This window comes from Oncorhynchus mykiss, chromosome 18 (assembly GCF_057628025.1).
Source record: "Oncorhynchus mykiss isolate SJ-2025 chromosome 18, ASM5762802v1, whole genome shotgun sequence".
NCBI lineage: Eukaryota > Metazoa > Chordata > Actinopteri > Salmoniformes > Salmonidae > Oncorhynchus > Oncorhynchus mykiss.
Window position 1 is genome coordinate 26,705,169 of NC_143039.1, and position 17,506 is coordinate 26,722,674.

Consider the following 17,506-nt stretch of genomic DNA (forward strand, 5'->3'; position numbering starts at 1 on the left):
AAAAAAGCCGATACCGATTAATCAGCCAATTTTTTATTTATTTTTTGAAATAATGACAATTACAACAATACTGAATGAACACTTATTTTAACTTAATATAATACATCAATAAAATCTATTTAGCCTCAAGTAAATAATGAAACATGTTCAATTTGGTGTAAATAATGCAAAAACAAAGTGTTGGCGAAGAAAGTAAAAGTGCAATATGTGCTATGTAAGAAAGCTAAAGTTTCAGTTCCTTGCTCAGAACATATGAAAGCTGGTGGGTTCCTTTTAACATGAGTCTTCAATATTCCCAGGTAAGACGTTTTAGGATGTAGTTATTATAGGAATTATAGGACTATTTCCCTCTATACCATTTGTATTTCATTAACCTTTGACTATTGGATGTTCTTATAGGCACTTTAGTATTGCCAGTGTAACAGTATAGCTTCCATCCCTCTCCTCGCTCCTCCCAGCAACACAACGACAACAGCCACCATCAAAGCAGCGTTACCCATGCAGAGCAAGAGGAACAACTACTAGAAGGCTCAGAGCGAGTGACGTTTGAAACGCTATTACCGCGCGCTAACTAGCTAGCCATTTCACTTCGGTTACACCAGCCTCATCTCGGGAGTTGATAGGCTTGAAGTCATAAACAGCGCAATGCTTGACGCACAACGAAGAGCTGCTGGCAAAACGCAAAGAAAGCCTGTTTGAATTAATGTTTACGCGCCTGCTTCTGCCTACCACCGCTCAGTCAGATACTTAGATACGTGTATGCTTGTATGCTCAGTCAGATTATATGCAACGCAGGAAACGCTAGATAATATTTAGTAATATCATCAACCATGTGTAGTTAACTAGTGATTATGATTGATTGTCTTTTATAAGATAAGTTTAATGCTAGCTAGCAACTTACCTTGGCTTACTGCATTCGCGTAACAGGCAGTCTCCTTGTGGAGTGCAACGAGAGAGAGGCAGGTCGTTATTGGGTTAACTGTAAGGTTGCAAGATTGAATCCCCCGAGCTGACAAGGTGAAAATCTGGAGTTCTGCCCCTGAACGAGGCAGTTAACCCACCGTTCCTAGGCCGTCATTGAAAATAAGAATGTGTTCTTAACTGACTTGCCTAGTTAAATAAAGGTAAAAATATATATATATATATTTATTTTTATAATCGGCGCCCAAAAATACTGATATACTATGATAAAAAAATTACAGACCTCTACATGCTTTGTAAGTAGGAAAACCTGCAAAATAGGCAGCTTATCAAATACTTGTTCTCCCCACTGTATATGAAATATGTACAAATAAACGAGGAAAGCAAATATTTTCACCGGACAAGACAAGAAAACACACCTCCGACTGCTACGCGATCTTGGGACAGTCTCTGCCCAACGAGAGAACTAAGACGACAACATAGCATGGCAGCAACACATGACAACACAGCATGGTAGCAACACAATATGACAATAACATGGTAGCAACACAACATGGCAGCAGCACAACATGGTAGCAGCACAAAACAGGGTACAAACATTGTTGGGCAGGGACAACAGCACAAAGGGCAAGAAGGAAGAGACAACAATACATCACGCAAAGCAGCCATAGAGGAAATATGATAGAAGAATATAATACACAGAATACGATAGAGGGGAATATGATATAGATTATTATAATACAGGGGAATATGATAGAGAGGGAAATGATGGAGAGGAAAAAGATAGCGGGGAATATAATACACAGAATATGATAGAGAGGAATATGATGGAGGGGAATATGATAGCGGAGAAAATGATTGAGGGGAATATGATGGAGGGGAATATGATGGAATATGATGGAGCCTACATAAAGCTGTCCCAACAGCAGAGTCCCAACACCTTACCACTGCTACACCTGGCTATCAGCTAGAGCCTTGTCTGGCAGCGAAATAGTTCCTTCATCCAGTGAGGAACATGGGCTACTAGCAGCTTACTACACAACATACACTTAGTGTTCATTTCTTAGCTACAGTATACATTTCTCCCTGCCTAATTAAATCAATTATGAATCATACAAGACATTTTTGGACTCAACTTGTTGTGCTGTGCTCACTTGAACAGGAAGGTGGTGCAGCGGTCCTTCGTGGGCAAATTTTGTCATCAAACTTTGTAATCAAGGTCTGGCATTCTCTGGATTCATGGTACTTTTAAGACAACTGGGAACTCAACAAAAAAAGCTTGAATCATGATTATGTCAGTGATCTTCAGGTCGTAGCTCTTTAAAGAGCTCTTTTTCCTAGCCACCGTGCTTCTACACCTGCATTGCTTGCTGTTTGGGGTTTTAGGCTGGGTTTCTGTACAGCACTTTGAGATATCAGCTGATGTACGAAGGGCTATATAAATACATTTGATTTGATTTGATTTAAAGAGGCCCGAGTTCCAAATTTACAATTCCGAGCTGGATGAAAAATGAAAACGTATTTTCCAAGTCGTAGCTCCTTTTTCCCGAGTTACCAGTTGTCTTGAACTTACTAAACTTACTTGATGTCAGCTTTGCACACACTTGGCATTCTCTCAACCATCTTCACCTGGAATGCCTTTTCAACAGTCTTGAAGGAGTTCGCTCATATGCTGAGCACTTGTTGGCTGCTTTTCCCAAGCAATCTCACTTGGGATGAGGTCGGGTGATTGTGGAGGCTGGATCATCTGATGCAGAACTCCATCACTCTCCTTCTTGTTCAAATATCCCTTACACAGCCTGGAGGTGTGTTGGGTCATTGTCCTGTTGAAAACAAATGATTAGTTCCACTAAGCGCAAACCAGATGGGATGGCGGATCGCTGCAGAATGCTGTGGTAGCCATGCTGGTTAAGTGTGCTTGAATTCTAAATAGATCACAGACAGTGTCACCAACAAAGCAACCCCACACCATCACACCTCATCCTCCATGATTCACGCTGTGAACTACATATGCGGAGATCATCCGTTCACCTACTCCGCGTCTCACAAAGATACGGAGGTTGGAACCAAAATCTCAAATTTGGACTGATCTGACCAAAGGACAGATTTCCACCAGTCTAATGTCTATTGCTTGTGTTTCTTGGCCCAAGCAAGTCTCTTTTTATTATTGGTGTCCTTTAGTAGTGATCTCTTTGCAGAATTTTGACCATGAAGGTCTGATTCACGCAGTCTCCTTTGAAAAGTTGATGTTGAGATGTGTCTGTTACTTGAACTTTGTGAAGCATTTATTTGGTCTGCAATTTATGAGGCTGGTAACTCTAATGAACTTTCCTGATTGACTGATCTTCATGTCTTAAGGTAATGATGGACTGTTGTTTCTCTTTGCTTATTTGACCTGTTCTTGCCATAATATGGACTTGTTAATTTTCTCCAAATAGGGCAATCTTCTGTAAACAACCCCTACCTTGTCACAACACAATTGATTGATTCAAACGCATTAAGGAAAGAAATTCCACAAATTAACTTTTAACATGGCACACGTGTTAATTAAAATGCATTCCAGATGACTAGCTCATGAAGCTGGTTAAGAGAATGCCAAGAGTGTGCAAAGCTGTCATCCAGGCAAAGGGTGGCTACTTTAAAGAATCTCAAATATAAAATGTATTTTGTAGCACTTCTTTGCTTACTACATGATTCCACATGTGTTATTTCATAGTGTTGATGTCTTCCCTATTCTGCCCTCCCAAGCAAAAAGGCAGTAACTGCTCATTTGGTCAAAAATTAGTTAATGTCATTTTTGTTAGATTAAATGCATGCTTAATCATGTGGACAAGTATCCTGCCTCTATTGTATTGTGTTTTGGAGAAAATGGGGTTTACCTTTGTATCATATCATTTTATTCTGTGATGCAATCGAACCTGTATGACACTGACTGACACCTACACACACATACCTTGCTAATCTATGGATACAACTCCATGGAACAGCATTCCCGGGGGTTAAATGATGGTTGAACTTGCTCTGAAACGCCGACATCCAGACAGACACTGGTAAGAACTAGCCAGCTAAGTAGATCTGACATCAAAATGAATTAGCTAGCTAGCAAGCTAAGCTAGCTAGCGAGCATAGACTAACAATGCTACCTGCTCTCATAAGATATCTGCAATTGGTACTAACGTCAATCTATTAGCCATATAATGAATTATATTCTGAAATTTCATCTGATGGTTTCTTTGAATCAGTACACCATACACACGATGTCTTGCCAGTGACAGCCACCTAGCTAAAACTGACGCGCCCCTACCAAAACGTCAAAACCGACGTAGCTAGCATTAGCATGAAGCAATAGATTTGTGCTACATTTTCCCATAAGAGACAATCAGCAGTTTATACTAGCTTTAATCTATTTGACCTAGAATTAATATAATCCCTATAGTTGTATTCTGACATTCAATGTGTTATTTGAACCCATAACGTTACACCACACACAATCTCTAGCCAGCTGACGGTCAGTTGGACGTGCACCCCATACTGAGCTGTCAAAAGCCACCCACACTCGTTTTCCGGATGAGCGCACACACACAGCATTGCTAGCTCATTAATAATATATATACTCACATGTTCAGGGTTTCTGGTTTTCTTTTATATTCCAGTATTGCGTGACTGTCCTGGTCAGGAAAGTTAAAATCTCAAATTGTATCCATCACCTTTGTTGGTGGAATATGTAATTAGTACAACAAGCTTTGACATACCAAACGTGTGCTCAATGTGTCTGCTTCAGTGCCATCATTACATGAATGCGGAAAAAACTGTTTTGCATGACTTCCACCAATTCCCGTGGTCTACATGATTAGTATCTATGCGGAACAAAGTTGCCATGTGAGGGTGTATTAGGACAGTCCAACCACGTCAACACTAGATCTTATTCCTGTCAATGTCCAACCATGCAATTTTTTTGTATTTGTAAGGAAAAATGAAAATGTAAGAGCCTTTTTGGGAGCAGGTATGAAATTAATAGATGAACTGAGTTATGACAGTGAAAATGATTATGATAATGTTTGCACAAGATAAAATCAACATTGATTATATCCTATATTATAGAATAACTGAAAAGGATTATGATCATATGTTTGAAAATGTCAGTATTAATTATTATCATCCATGACAGAATAGAATCATTAGGATGCAGGTCCCTGATTATTTGCTCTGTTTATTTCAGTTGAGTTTGAGGGCCACATTCCAACAAAGATTCCTGATCTACCCCCTTTAACTGAAGTCACAGTGTCAACACTACTTGAAGAAATAGAGAACCAGTGGGTGGTCTCTGACAGGTAATCATTTAATGTAATTCAAACAATTTCAGTGCTGCATTTCACATTTATTCCTATAACAAGACATAGGCTATTTGTCAAACAGTATGTAATGTCTCTATGTAAATGCAACTGGTATCTTAGTGGAAGACACACAAAGGATGCAGTTTCAACTTTGTTACACTGTCAGTAATTACACTGCTCTTGAGTCTGATTGGTTAGATCAACTGGAAAGACATGGATAAGAAACATTTCAAACAAGTTTTTAAACAATGGGACCTGTTGGCAGGTCTAAAACTACTGTTCTATAGTCAGCTGATTTTGATTTCCTTAATAATAAATTGAACTACAATGCAAGAATTCAGGGACACCTACTCTTCAATCAAATGTTTCAGGCCTAGATAATTACACACCCAGCACATCTTATTTCTCTGCCAGCATGCGAACCGTGAAGATCCCTCAACTGCAACAGCTCTAGTTGTTTTAACCGATCAATGGATCAGGTCACTTGACCAAAATAAGCTGCTTCTTGATTTTAGTGCAACATTTGACCTTGTTGATCATATGGCTAATAGCTGAGGCCATTGAGGAGAGATGTTTTCTTAAACACTCACTGAGGTGTCACAGTCTACAGAATACCTGTTTTACTGTATGTAGTAAGGTAGCCTAAATATTTTATTAATGATGAAGATTTTGATGAGCAACACTGACATTAGCGGAAGGCTAAGGTCAAACAAATAACCTAAGTAAACCTGGATGCTAGTTGTGAAATCTAAAACATATTCAATTTGAAATAGGCAAAACACCTGTACTATGAATGGTCAACAATTTAATAAGAGGTAGAGCATTTTATTTTAATAAAACATTTGGTTACATGGATTCAATGTAAATATTACATATGACTGTGCTCAACAGGTTAAAAAAAAGGGAATTGTTCTAGCATTTGATTACACATGAGAGCTTCTGTGGGTAGTCATAGCAATGGGGCCTTCATTGTGACATCACAAGATTCTGATTCTGGGAGGTTAGCTGTTGCACAGACAAACAGAACAGTGCAAAGAGACTGATTCAACTAACCACTGACAGATTATTCATGTCCTATTTCATTAGCAAGAGAACACGTTGCTTACTTGAGAGGTAGGTTGTAATATAACTTACTGTTTAACTATGTTTCTGAAGAATAACTACTTTTTAAATGACTTGTGTACTAACATGACCCTTTAAGTAGGCCTGACATGCAATCATGGTGACAAGTGAAACTATTGACGAGAGACAGTTTGCTTGAGTCATCCATTTCAAATGGTTGAATTGATAGACCTCATTAAATTGAGTTGCACTCAAAGGCACTCAAAGAGAAGACTGGAGTGATTCAAATAGATGAAACTGTACAACAAGTTTGGTCCATGATGGAAATAGTCACTTTCTTCCCCCAAAACCTTTTTGAATGATATTATATAAGTGATTAGTGTGGTTTGTGAGAACCAGGGCCAATATGGAGTGGCGTTACATGAGGGGGTTGAATAAGGCTCAATAGTAAGGTACAGAGAGAGCCTGAAGTTTGATTGTTAAAGTCTATGTTGTGCTTTCTCATCTCCAATGGCAACGCCTTGCATCACAATGAAGATGTCATGAAGGATATTGTGCACATAATGATAGGAACAGCCAAAATTGATTCATTTGAACTTGGTCGCTTTTCCAGTAGCCAACTTTTTACTAATAATTCAGATAGGCCTATTGCGTAATCATCTCTGGAATGGGATTGTCACTTGCTTAATTGTAAGTAAAGGGGAAGAAATGTGAGCACATCGTAAAGAGATGTATTATTCTTTGGTTAGCAACACACCACTTACTACAACGTTATGTATTTTCCAGACTTATTGTTAGCTAGGAGGAAGACATGGAGGATTCAACGCTGACACAGAGGAGGGCTGAGTGTCAGTTGAAGGATAGGGAGATCCAGACAGACTACATGATGGAGCTGGGAGCCAGGTTGGTTCTGGTGAGACAGATCCAGAGGGAGCAGGAGAAGGAGATGAAGAGGATTTGGTTTGAGACGAGGAAAATGCCAAGCCTGATTGAGGAGGTAACAAGACCAACTTTGACAAAGTCGACTAGAGTTCTGTTGAACAAAATTGATTAAATCAAATATTTGTCAATATACTGGCAAAATGTGCGATATGCCATTGAACGTAAGCTAACAGTATTTTGTCTGATAACTTTTCTTGTGTTGTATTGTGTATGTCTCTGAGTATTGTTATGTACATAGTCCTCAGTTCTTATGGTTGCCTTGTCTTTAAAAAAAATTAAATAACAAGACCAAGCGATCTCTCATAGACCTTCAAATCAGGATAATGTAGTTGTCTGACCTAGCTACCTTAAGTTGAATGCACTAACGGTAAATTGTTCTGGACAAAAGCTTCTGCTAAATGTCTAAAATGTCAAATGTTGTGCTGGGTGTAGTGCATGTATTTTTACACTTAGTTGACCCGTTAGCTAGAAGACCCAGGGTTGGTACAGACTGGTGCAGAGCATCTGAGAGGACACTAGATATATACAGTGTCTTAGGAAAGTATTCAGACACCTTTACTTATTCCACCTGTTGTTACTTTACATCCTCATTCTAAAATGGATTAAATAAAATAAAGATTCTCAGCAATCTACACATAATACCCCACAATTACAATGCGAAAAAACTGTGTTACATTTGTATTGAAAATGTATTACATTTAAAAACAGAAATACTTTATTTACATAAGTATACAGACCCTTTGCTATGAGTCTCGAAATTGAGCTCAGGTGCATCCTGTTTCCATTGATCGTCCTTTCGATGTTTCTACAACTTGATTGGACTTGTTGTAAATGAAATTGATATGACATAATTTGGAAAGGCACACACCTGTCTATATAAGGTCCCACAGTGGACAGTGCATGCCAGATCAAATACCAAACCACGAGGTAGAAGGGATTGTCCGTAAAGCTCCGAGACAGGATTGTGTCGAGAAACAGATGTCCGCAGCATTGAAGGTCCCCAAGAACACAGTGACCTCCATCATTCTTAAATAGAAGAAGTTTGGAACCACCAAGACTCTTCCTAGAGCTGGACGCCCGGCAAGCTGAGCATTCGGAGGAGAAGGGTCTTAGTCGGGGAGGTGACCAAGAACCCGATAGTGACTGACAGAGCACAAGAGTTCCTCTGTGGAGATAGGAGAACCTTCCAGAAGGACAACCATCTCTGCAGCACTTCACCAATCAGGCCTTTACGGTAGATTTGCCAGATGGAAGCCACTCCTCAGTAAAAGGCACATGACAGCCCACTTGGAGTTTCCCAAAAGGCACCCATTGACTCTCAGACCATGAGAAACAAGATGCTCTGGTCTGATGAAACCAAGATTGAAATCTTTGGCCTGATTGCCAAGCGTCACGTCTGGAGGAAATCTGGCACCTACGGCACAGTCAAGCACGGTGGTGGCAGCATCATGCTGTGGGGATGTTTTTCAGCGGCGTGGACTAAGAGACTAGTCAGGATCGAGGCAAAGATGAACGGAGCACAGAGAGATCCTTGAAGAAAACCTGCTCCAGAGCGCTCAGGACCTCAGACTGGGGGCGATGGGTCACCTTACAACAGAACAACGACCCTAAGCACAAGCCAAGACAACGCAGGAGTGACTTTGGGACACGTCTCTGAATGTCCTTGAGTGGCCCAGCCAGAGCCCGGACTTGAACCGGATCGAACATCTATGGACAGACCTGAAAATAGCTGTGCCGCAACTCTCCCCATCCAACCTAACAGAGCTTGAGAGGATCTGCAGAGAAGAATGGGAGAAAGTCCCCAAACACAAGTATGCCGAGTGTGTAGCGTAATACCCAAGAAGATTCTATGCTGTAATCGCTGCCAACGGTGCTTCAACAAAGTACTGAATACGAAAGCATATTCCCATTATTTTTATTTTAGATTAATTTGGAACGATTCTGTTCTTGCTTTGTCAATATGGGGTATTTTGTGTAGATTGATGACTGAAAAAAATTATTTAATCAATTTTAGAATAAGGCTGAGGTAACAAAATGTGGAAGAAGTGAAAGGGTCTGAATACTTTCCGAAGGCACTGTATATGTGATGTAAAAGTAAATAGAGTTCACTCATAAAGAATGTATGTACTGAATGTGATCACTTTCATCATGTCTGTTTCTTTTCTCCTGCAGAATGTGAGAGATGTGACCAAACGTCCACTCACTGAGTTCATGGCTCCCTGTATTGACTCCCTCCCACCACTGGCTTTCACCAATCGGAGGCCAATACCAACCATGTTGCATCCCCCCTCTCCATTGGTCATACGCACTCAGGATGCACAGCGATTCATTGTATTTTCCTACTTTGTCCCTGCTGAGTGCCCAGTTTCCACAGAGGCCACAGCAGATGTATCTGCTGGTAGAAGAGAGGACTTGTCGACAGATACACATCTTTCCTCAATGCTGCATCGATACCTGCCACACTTCTTTAACAATGACTCCATTCCACCACAGCAGACAGTAGAGGGAACCACTGAGGACTCAGATTCTCCAGTGGCAATATCTAATATCAAGGAAGAGGACAGATTCTATCCTTTCTCCCTCCCACCACTGGCTCAGCGGTTCATTGGCAATTCATTCAAAGTCCCGGAAACCTCCCAGCCTGCTGTTTCAGCCACGGAGTGCCGAGTTGCCACAGTGGACACTGCAGATACAGCCACTGTCAAGAGAGAGAACCGATGGGCAGCTACAATTCTTCCTTCAGTGCTGCCTCCATGCCTGCCACCAGTCGTTGACGATGACTTAATGCCTCCAGAGCACACAGTAGAGGAATCCTATGTGGTCTCATTTGCTACAGAGGCCACTTCAGGCACAGCTACTGTTGATGGAATGGACAGATCAGCAGCTAAATGCCCTGTCCCAATGCTGCCTCCAAGTCTGCCACGTGTCTTTGACGACAAACTGCCAGGGGCGGCAGTAGAGGGAACCAACAAGTGTCCAGTTGCCAGTGAAACAACCAATGATGTGTCCACTCACCTCAAAGAGGACATGGGAGCTGATCAAAGCCCTCCTGACCCTGCAGCACTGCCTCCAAGCTCGCCATGTATCTGTGACTCTGACCACAAACTGACCAAGGAGGAAAAAGAGGATGTACCCGAGTCCTCCCTTGCCACAGAGATCGCTGTAGGCACATCCATTGTCCAGGGAGAGGACCTGGATAAAAGCCCTGCTCCAAGGCTGCCTCCAAGCTTGTCACACGTTTTGGACAATGACCATAAGCAGCCAGAGGAGACGATAGAGGAAGCCACTGAGTGCTCAGTCGCCGCAGAGGCATCAGTTGCTAATAGAGAGGATCCATCAGCAGCCACAGGTCTTCCCTTAGTGCTGCCTTCAAGCCTGCAACTTGTCTTTGACAATGACTACAAACTACCAGAGGAGGCAGTAGAGGGCACCAGCAAGTGTCCAGTTGCCCGTGAAGCAGTCGCTTCCGTGTCCACTGTCCTCCAAGAGGAGTTTTTGGCTGAAAAAAGTCCTCCTGCACCCACAGCACTGTCTCTAAGGCTGCCCTGCACCCACAACATTGACCACAAACAGCCAGAGGAGACCGTTGAGAACACCACAGAGTGCTCAGTTGACATAGAGGAAAGTGCAGTTGCATCCACTGTCAAGAGAGAGGAAATGATGGGTGATAAAAGCCCTGTCCATGCACTTCCTCCAAGCCTGGCATGCATCCATGACAAGGACCACAAGCAGCCAGATCAGAAAGGAAGGGGCACTACTGTGGAGGTGGATATCTGCCCTCACGCTCAACAGCTGGTCTCAGATGCTAACTTAACTCTGGCAACCCGCAATGATGAGCTGCCCAACCCTCTGATCTGCGTAGTCACTAAGATGCCTGTTAGAGTTGGAGCATCCATATGCAGGTCAGAGGATGAGGAACCCAGGCCCTGGACCCTGGAAGAGGCAAAGGTAGGTGTCGAATTTCACCTTACTACTTTACAGGGATGGTGGTCATTTCCATTTCAATTCAATGCGTTGAAGAGAATTGGAATCTTAGAGTCTTTTGATCGGAATTGAAATGGAATTGACCCCAACCCTGCTGCTCTTTGCTCATAGTATAAAACATCACCCCTCACTAGGGTTAGCATTTGTATTACTTTTAGTATGGACCCAGGAACATCTATAGATATTGTAAAATCTAATGGGGTGCCCCATGAGGCCATCATTGTATGTTGATCACTCAGTTGTGTATTGAATGTGCTACATTGGAACAATATTACATCTAGAGTCAATGTCTTCCTGTTAGGATCATTGGATAGGCATTGAAATTGAGAGTGAAGAGAGGAGCGTCACTGAGGAGGTGAGCCCGAGGGAGGGATTGAAGAGTGAGGCGGATTGTGCCCATTCCAAGTGCTCTATTGGGAAGGTTTCAACAGAGAGAGCAGAAACCATCCTGGGAAGAGTGGGCTTTCTGCTCATGAACCAAATGCAGAAAATCCCATTTTTGAAGATGGAGGAAAAAGAGAAAAATAAGAAACTGAATAAGAAGTTGAAAGATGAAGAGAAAGAGAGAAAGGAGATAAAACACAAGGAGGAGGAGCAAAAAAAGAGGGAGAAGAAAGAGATGAAGGAGAGAGAGAAAGAGCAGAAGAAAGTCATGAAGGCTGAGAAGAAGAGGGAGAAGTTAGAACAGAAAAAGAGAGAGAAGGAAAGAAAAGAGAAGGAAAAGGCAGAGAAAAAGAGGTTAGAGGGGCTGATGAAGATACATAATGACATGATGAAAGACAGAATTAAGAAAGAGAAGAAGTGTTCTGAGGAGCTGAAAAAGAGAGAGAAAGCTCAAGCTGCATTCTTGGAGATGGAGAGAAAGATTCAAGAAAAGGAGGAGAAGAAGAGAGAAAAGATGAGGAGAGAGGAGAGGAAGAGACTGGAGGAGAAGAAAAAGAGGGAACCAGCTGGAGGTGGAACTGAGACGGTGATAGAAGAGCAGGGAAGGGATGAAAGCTTGAAGATGGATGAGTAGACTGGGTAATAGAGAGTAGGGAGGGAGGGATATGGTATTTTTGCATGCAATGAAAGAATGAAGCATTTAAAAATAAAATAAAAAATGTTTACTCTGTTTGATTTTTGTTAAGGCATACTGTACAACACTGTATAAACACAAAATGTTGACTTTTCACACATCTGGGGAGTGTTTAATGATGAGGAGTTGAGGAAGAACAGGGGGGGAGTTGGAGGGTGGAGAGGAATATGATACAGAGGAATTTGATAGAAGGAATATGATATTTTATTTTATTTCACTATTTCACTATTTCACTCAGTTCAGAACAAATTCTTATTTACAATGACGGCCTACCAAAAGGCCTCCTGCGGGGATGGGGTCTGGGATTAAAAATAAATAAATAAACTTAAAACATAGGACAAAACACACATCACGACAAGTGAGACAACACAACACTTTAACCTCTTTCAGCTAGGGGGCACTATTTTTATGTTTGGAAAAAGAACGTTCCCAAAGTAAACGGCCTATTTCTCAGGCCCATATGCTAGAATATGTATATAATTGACAGATTAGGATAGAAAACACTCTAAAGTTTCCAAACTGTCAAAATATTGTCTGTGAGTATAACAGAACTGATATTGCAAGCGAAAACCTGAGGAAAATAAAACCAGGAAGAGGCCTCTATTTTGAAAGCTATATGTTCCATAGCCTGCCTTCGCTCCATTTAAAGGGATATCAACCAGATTCCCTTTCCTATCGCTTCCTCAAGGTGTCAACAGTCTTTAGACATAGTTTCAGGCTTTTATTTTGAAAAATGAGCGAGCAAGATAACATCGCGTAGTGGATAGCTGGGTGTTCGCATGAGTTTTGCTTGCGCAACAGAGTGGTGCAGCCATTGACTCTCCCTCTCCTACTGAAAAAGAGACGGTTGATATATTATCGATTATATACTTTAAAATCAACCTGAGGATTGATTATAAAAAACGTTTGACATGTTTCTGTGGACATTACGGATACTATTTGGAATTTGTCTGCGTTGTTGTGACCGCTCGAGCCTGTGGATTTCTGAACACAACGCGCCAAACAAACTGAGGTATTTTGGATATAAAAATAATCTTTATGGAACAAAAGGAACATTTATTGTGTAACTGGGAGTCTCGTGAGTGAAAACATCCGAAGATCAAAGGTAAGCAATTAATTTTATTGCTTTTCTCATTTTCGTGACCAAGCTACTTTGATGCTAGGTGTCCATAATGTTTTGTCTAGTGATCGATAAACTTACACAAACGCTTGGATTGCTTTCGCTGTAAAGCATATTTTCAAAATCTGACACAACAGACGGATTAACAAAAAGCTAAGCTGTGTTTTGCTATATTAAGATTTCATGAATATAAATATTTATAGTAATATTATTTGAATGTGGCGCTCTGCAATTCAGCGGTTGTTGATGAAAATTATCCTAACGTTAACGGAATGGGTAGCGTCAATTAGTTTTTAACAAGGTAGGCCAGTTGAGAACCAGTTCTCACTTACAACTGCAACCTGACCAAGATAAAACAAATCAGTGCGACAAAAACAACACAGAGTTGCACATGGGTTAAACAAACGTACAGTTAATAGCATAATAGTAAAAATCTATGTTCAGAGTGTGCAAACGTAATAATATTAATGAGGTAAGGCAAAAAAATAGGCCATAGAGGCGAAATAACTACAAATTATCATTAATACTGGAGTGATAGATGTGCAGAGTATCATGTGCAAGTAGAGATACTGGGGTACAAAAGAGAAAAATAAATAAATAACCGATTATGATTTTTCAACACCAATACCGATACCAATTATTGGAGGACCAAAAAAGCCGATACCGATTAATCAGCCAATTTTTTATTTATTTTTTGAAATAATGACAATTACAACAATACTGAATGAACACTTATTTTAACTTAATATAATACATCAATAAAATCTATTTAGCCTCAAGTAAATAATGAAACATGTTCAATTTGGTGTAAATAATGCAAAAACAAAGTGTTGGCGAAGAAAGTAAAAGTGCAATATGTGCTATGTAAGAAAGCTAAAGTTTCAGTTCCTTGCTCAGAACATATGAAAGCTGGTGGGTTCCTTTTAACATGAGTCTTCAATATTCCCAGGTAAGACGTTTTAGGATGTAGTTATTATAGGAATTATAGGACTATTTCCCTCTATACCATTTGTATTTCATTAACCTTTGACTATTGGATGTTCTTATAGGCACTTTAGTATTGCCAGTGTAACAGTATAGCTTCCATCCCTCTCCTCGCTCCTCCCAGCAACACAACGACAACAGCCACCATCAAAGCAGCGTTACCCATGCAGAGCAAGAGGAACAACTACTAGAAGGCTCAGAGCGAGTGACGTTTGAAACGCTATTACCGCGCGCTAACTAGCTAGCCATTTCACTTCGGTTACACCAGCCTCATCTCGGGAGTTGATAGGCTTGAAGTCATAAACAGCGCAATGCTTGACGCACAACGAAGAGCTGCTGGCAAAACGCAAAGAAAGCCTGTTTGAATTAATGTTTACGCGCCTGCTTCTGCCTACCACCGCTCAGTCAGATACTTAGATACGTGTATGCTTGTATGCTCAGTCAGATTATATGCAACGCAGGAAACGCTAGATAATATTTAGTAATATCATCAACCATGTGTAGTTAACTAGTGATTATGATTGATTGTCTTTTATAAGATAAGTTTAATGCTAGCTAGCAACTTACCTTGGCTTACTGCATTCGCGTAACAGGCAGTCTCCTTGTGGAGTGCAACGAGAGAGAGGCAGGTCGTTATTGGGTTAACTGTAAGGTTGCAAGATTGAATCCCCCGAGCTGACAAGGTGAAAATCTGGAGTTCTGCCCCTGAACGAGGCAGTTAACCCACCGTTCCTAGGCCGTCATTGAAAATAAGAATGTGTTCTTAACTGACTTGCCTAGTTAAATAAAGGTAAAAATATATATATATATATTTATTTTTATAATCGGCGCCCAAAAATACTGATATACTATGATAAAAAAATTACAGACCTCTACATGCTTTGTAAGTAGGAAAACCTGCAAAATAGGCAGCTTATCAAATACTTGTTCTCCCCACTGTATATGAAATATGTACAAATAAACGAGGAAAGCAAATATTTTCACCGGACAAGACAAGAAAACACACCTCCGACTGCTACGCGATCTTGGGACAGTCTCTGCCCAACGAGAGAACTAAGACGACAACATAGCATGGCAGCAACACATGACAACACAGCATGGTAGCAACACAATATGACAATAACATGGTAGCAACACAACATGGCAGCAGCACAACATGGTAGCAGCACAAAACAGGGTACAAACATTGTTGGGCAGGGACAACAGCACAAAGGGCAAGAAGGAAGAGACAACAATACATCACGCAAAGCAGCCATAGAGGAAATATGATAGAAGAATATAATACACAGAATACGATAGAGGGGAATATGATATAGATTATTATAATACAGGGGAATATGATAGAGAGGGAAATGATGGAGAGGAAAAAGATAGCGGGGAATATAATACACAGAATATGATAGAGAGGAATATGATGGAGGGGAATATGATAGCGGAGAAAATGATTGAGGGGAATATGATGGAGGGGAATATGATGGAATATGATGGAGCCTACATAAAGCTGTCCCAACAGCAGAGTCCCAACACCTTACCACTGCTACACCTGGCTATCAGCTAGAGCCTTGTCTGGCAGCGAAATAGTTCCTTCATCCAGTGAGGAACATGGGCTACTAGCAGCTTACTACACAACATACACTTAGTGTTCATTTCTTAGCTACAGTATACATTTCTCCCTGCCTAATTAAATCAATTATGAATCATACAAGACATTTTTGGACTCAACTTGTTGTGCTGTGCTCACTTGAACAGGAAGGTGGTGCAGCGGTCCTTCGTGGGCAAATTTTGTCATCAAACTTTGTAATCAAGGTCTGGCATTCTCTGGATTCATGGTACTTTTAAGACAACTGGGAACTCAACAAAAAAAGCTTGAATCATGATTATGTCAGTGATCTTCAGGTCGTAGCTCTTTAAAGAGCTCTTTTTCCTAGCCACCGTGCTTCTACACCTGCATTGCTTGCTGTTTGGGGTTTTAGGCTGGGTTTCTGTACAGCACTTTGAGATATCAGCTGATGTACGAAGGGCTATATAAATACATTTGATTTGATTTGATTTAAAGAGGCCCGAGTTCCAAATTTACAATTCCGAGCTGGATGAAAAATGAAAACGTATTTTCCAAGTCGTAGCTCCTTTTTCCCGAGTTACCAGTTGTCTTGAACTTACTAAACTTACTTGATGTCAGCTTTGCACACACTTGGCATTCTCTCAACCATCTTCACCTGGAATGCCTTTTCAACAGTCTTGAAGGAGTTCGCTCATATGCTGAGCACTTGTTGGCTGCTTTTCCCAAGCAATCTCACTTGGGATGAGGTCGGGTGATTGTGGAGGCTGGATCATCTGATGCAGAACTCCATCACTCTCCTTCTTGTTCAAATATCCCTTACACAGCCTGGAGGTGTGTTGGGTCATTGTCCTGTTGAAAACAAATGATTAGTTCCACTAAGCGCAAACCAGATGGGATGGCGGATCGCTGCAGAATGCTGTGGTAGCCATGCTGGTTAAGTGTGCTTGAATTCTAAATAGATCACAGACAGTGTCACCAACAAAGCAACCCCACACCATCACACCTCATCCTCCATGATTCACGCTGTGAACTACATATGCGGAGATCATCCGTTCACCTACTCCGCGTCTCACAAAGATACGGAGGTTGGAACCAAAATCTCAAATTTGGACTGATCTGACCAAAGGACAGATTTCCACCAGTCTAATGTCTATTGCTTGTGTTTCTTGGCCCAAGCAAGTCTCTTTTTATTATTGGTGTCCTTTAGTAGTGATCTCTTTGCAGAATTTTGACCATGAAGGTCTGATTCACGCAGTCTCCTTTGAAAAGTTGATGTTGAGATGTGTCTGTTACTTGAACTTTGTGAAGCATTTATTTGGTCTGCAATTTATGAGGCTGGTAACTCTAATGAACTTTCCTGATTGACTGATCTTCATGTCTTAAGGTAATGATGGACTGTTGTTTCTCTTTGCTTATTTGACCTGTTCTTGCCATAATATGGACTTGTTAATTTTCTCCAAATAGGGCAATCTTCTGTAAACAACCCCTACCTTGTCACAACACAATTGATTGATTCAAAC

The 17,506-nt window shown here is 41.0% G+C and overlaps 1 protein-coding gene across 1 annotated transcript; it reads left to right on the plus strand.

Moving 5' to 3' along the window:
* The first annotated feature begins 6,847 nt into the window (after positions 1 to 6,847).
* Positions 6,848 to 12,352, plus strand: LOC149975452 (uncharacterized). The gene is made up of 3 exons (XM_090208003.1): positions 6,848 to 7,314; positions 9,432 to 11,207; positions 11,545 to 12,352. Exons 1-3 carry the CDS (start codon positions 7,129 to 7,131, stop codon positions 12,259 to 12,261), a joined length of 2,679 nt encoding a protein of 892 aa, XP_090064129.1. The 5' UTR covers positions 6,848 to 7,128; the 3' UTR covers positions 12,262 to 12,352.
* The last annotated feature ends 5,154 nt before the right edge of the window (positions 12,353 to 17,506 follow it).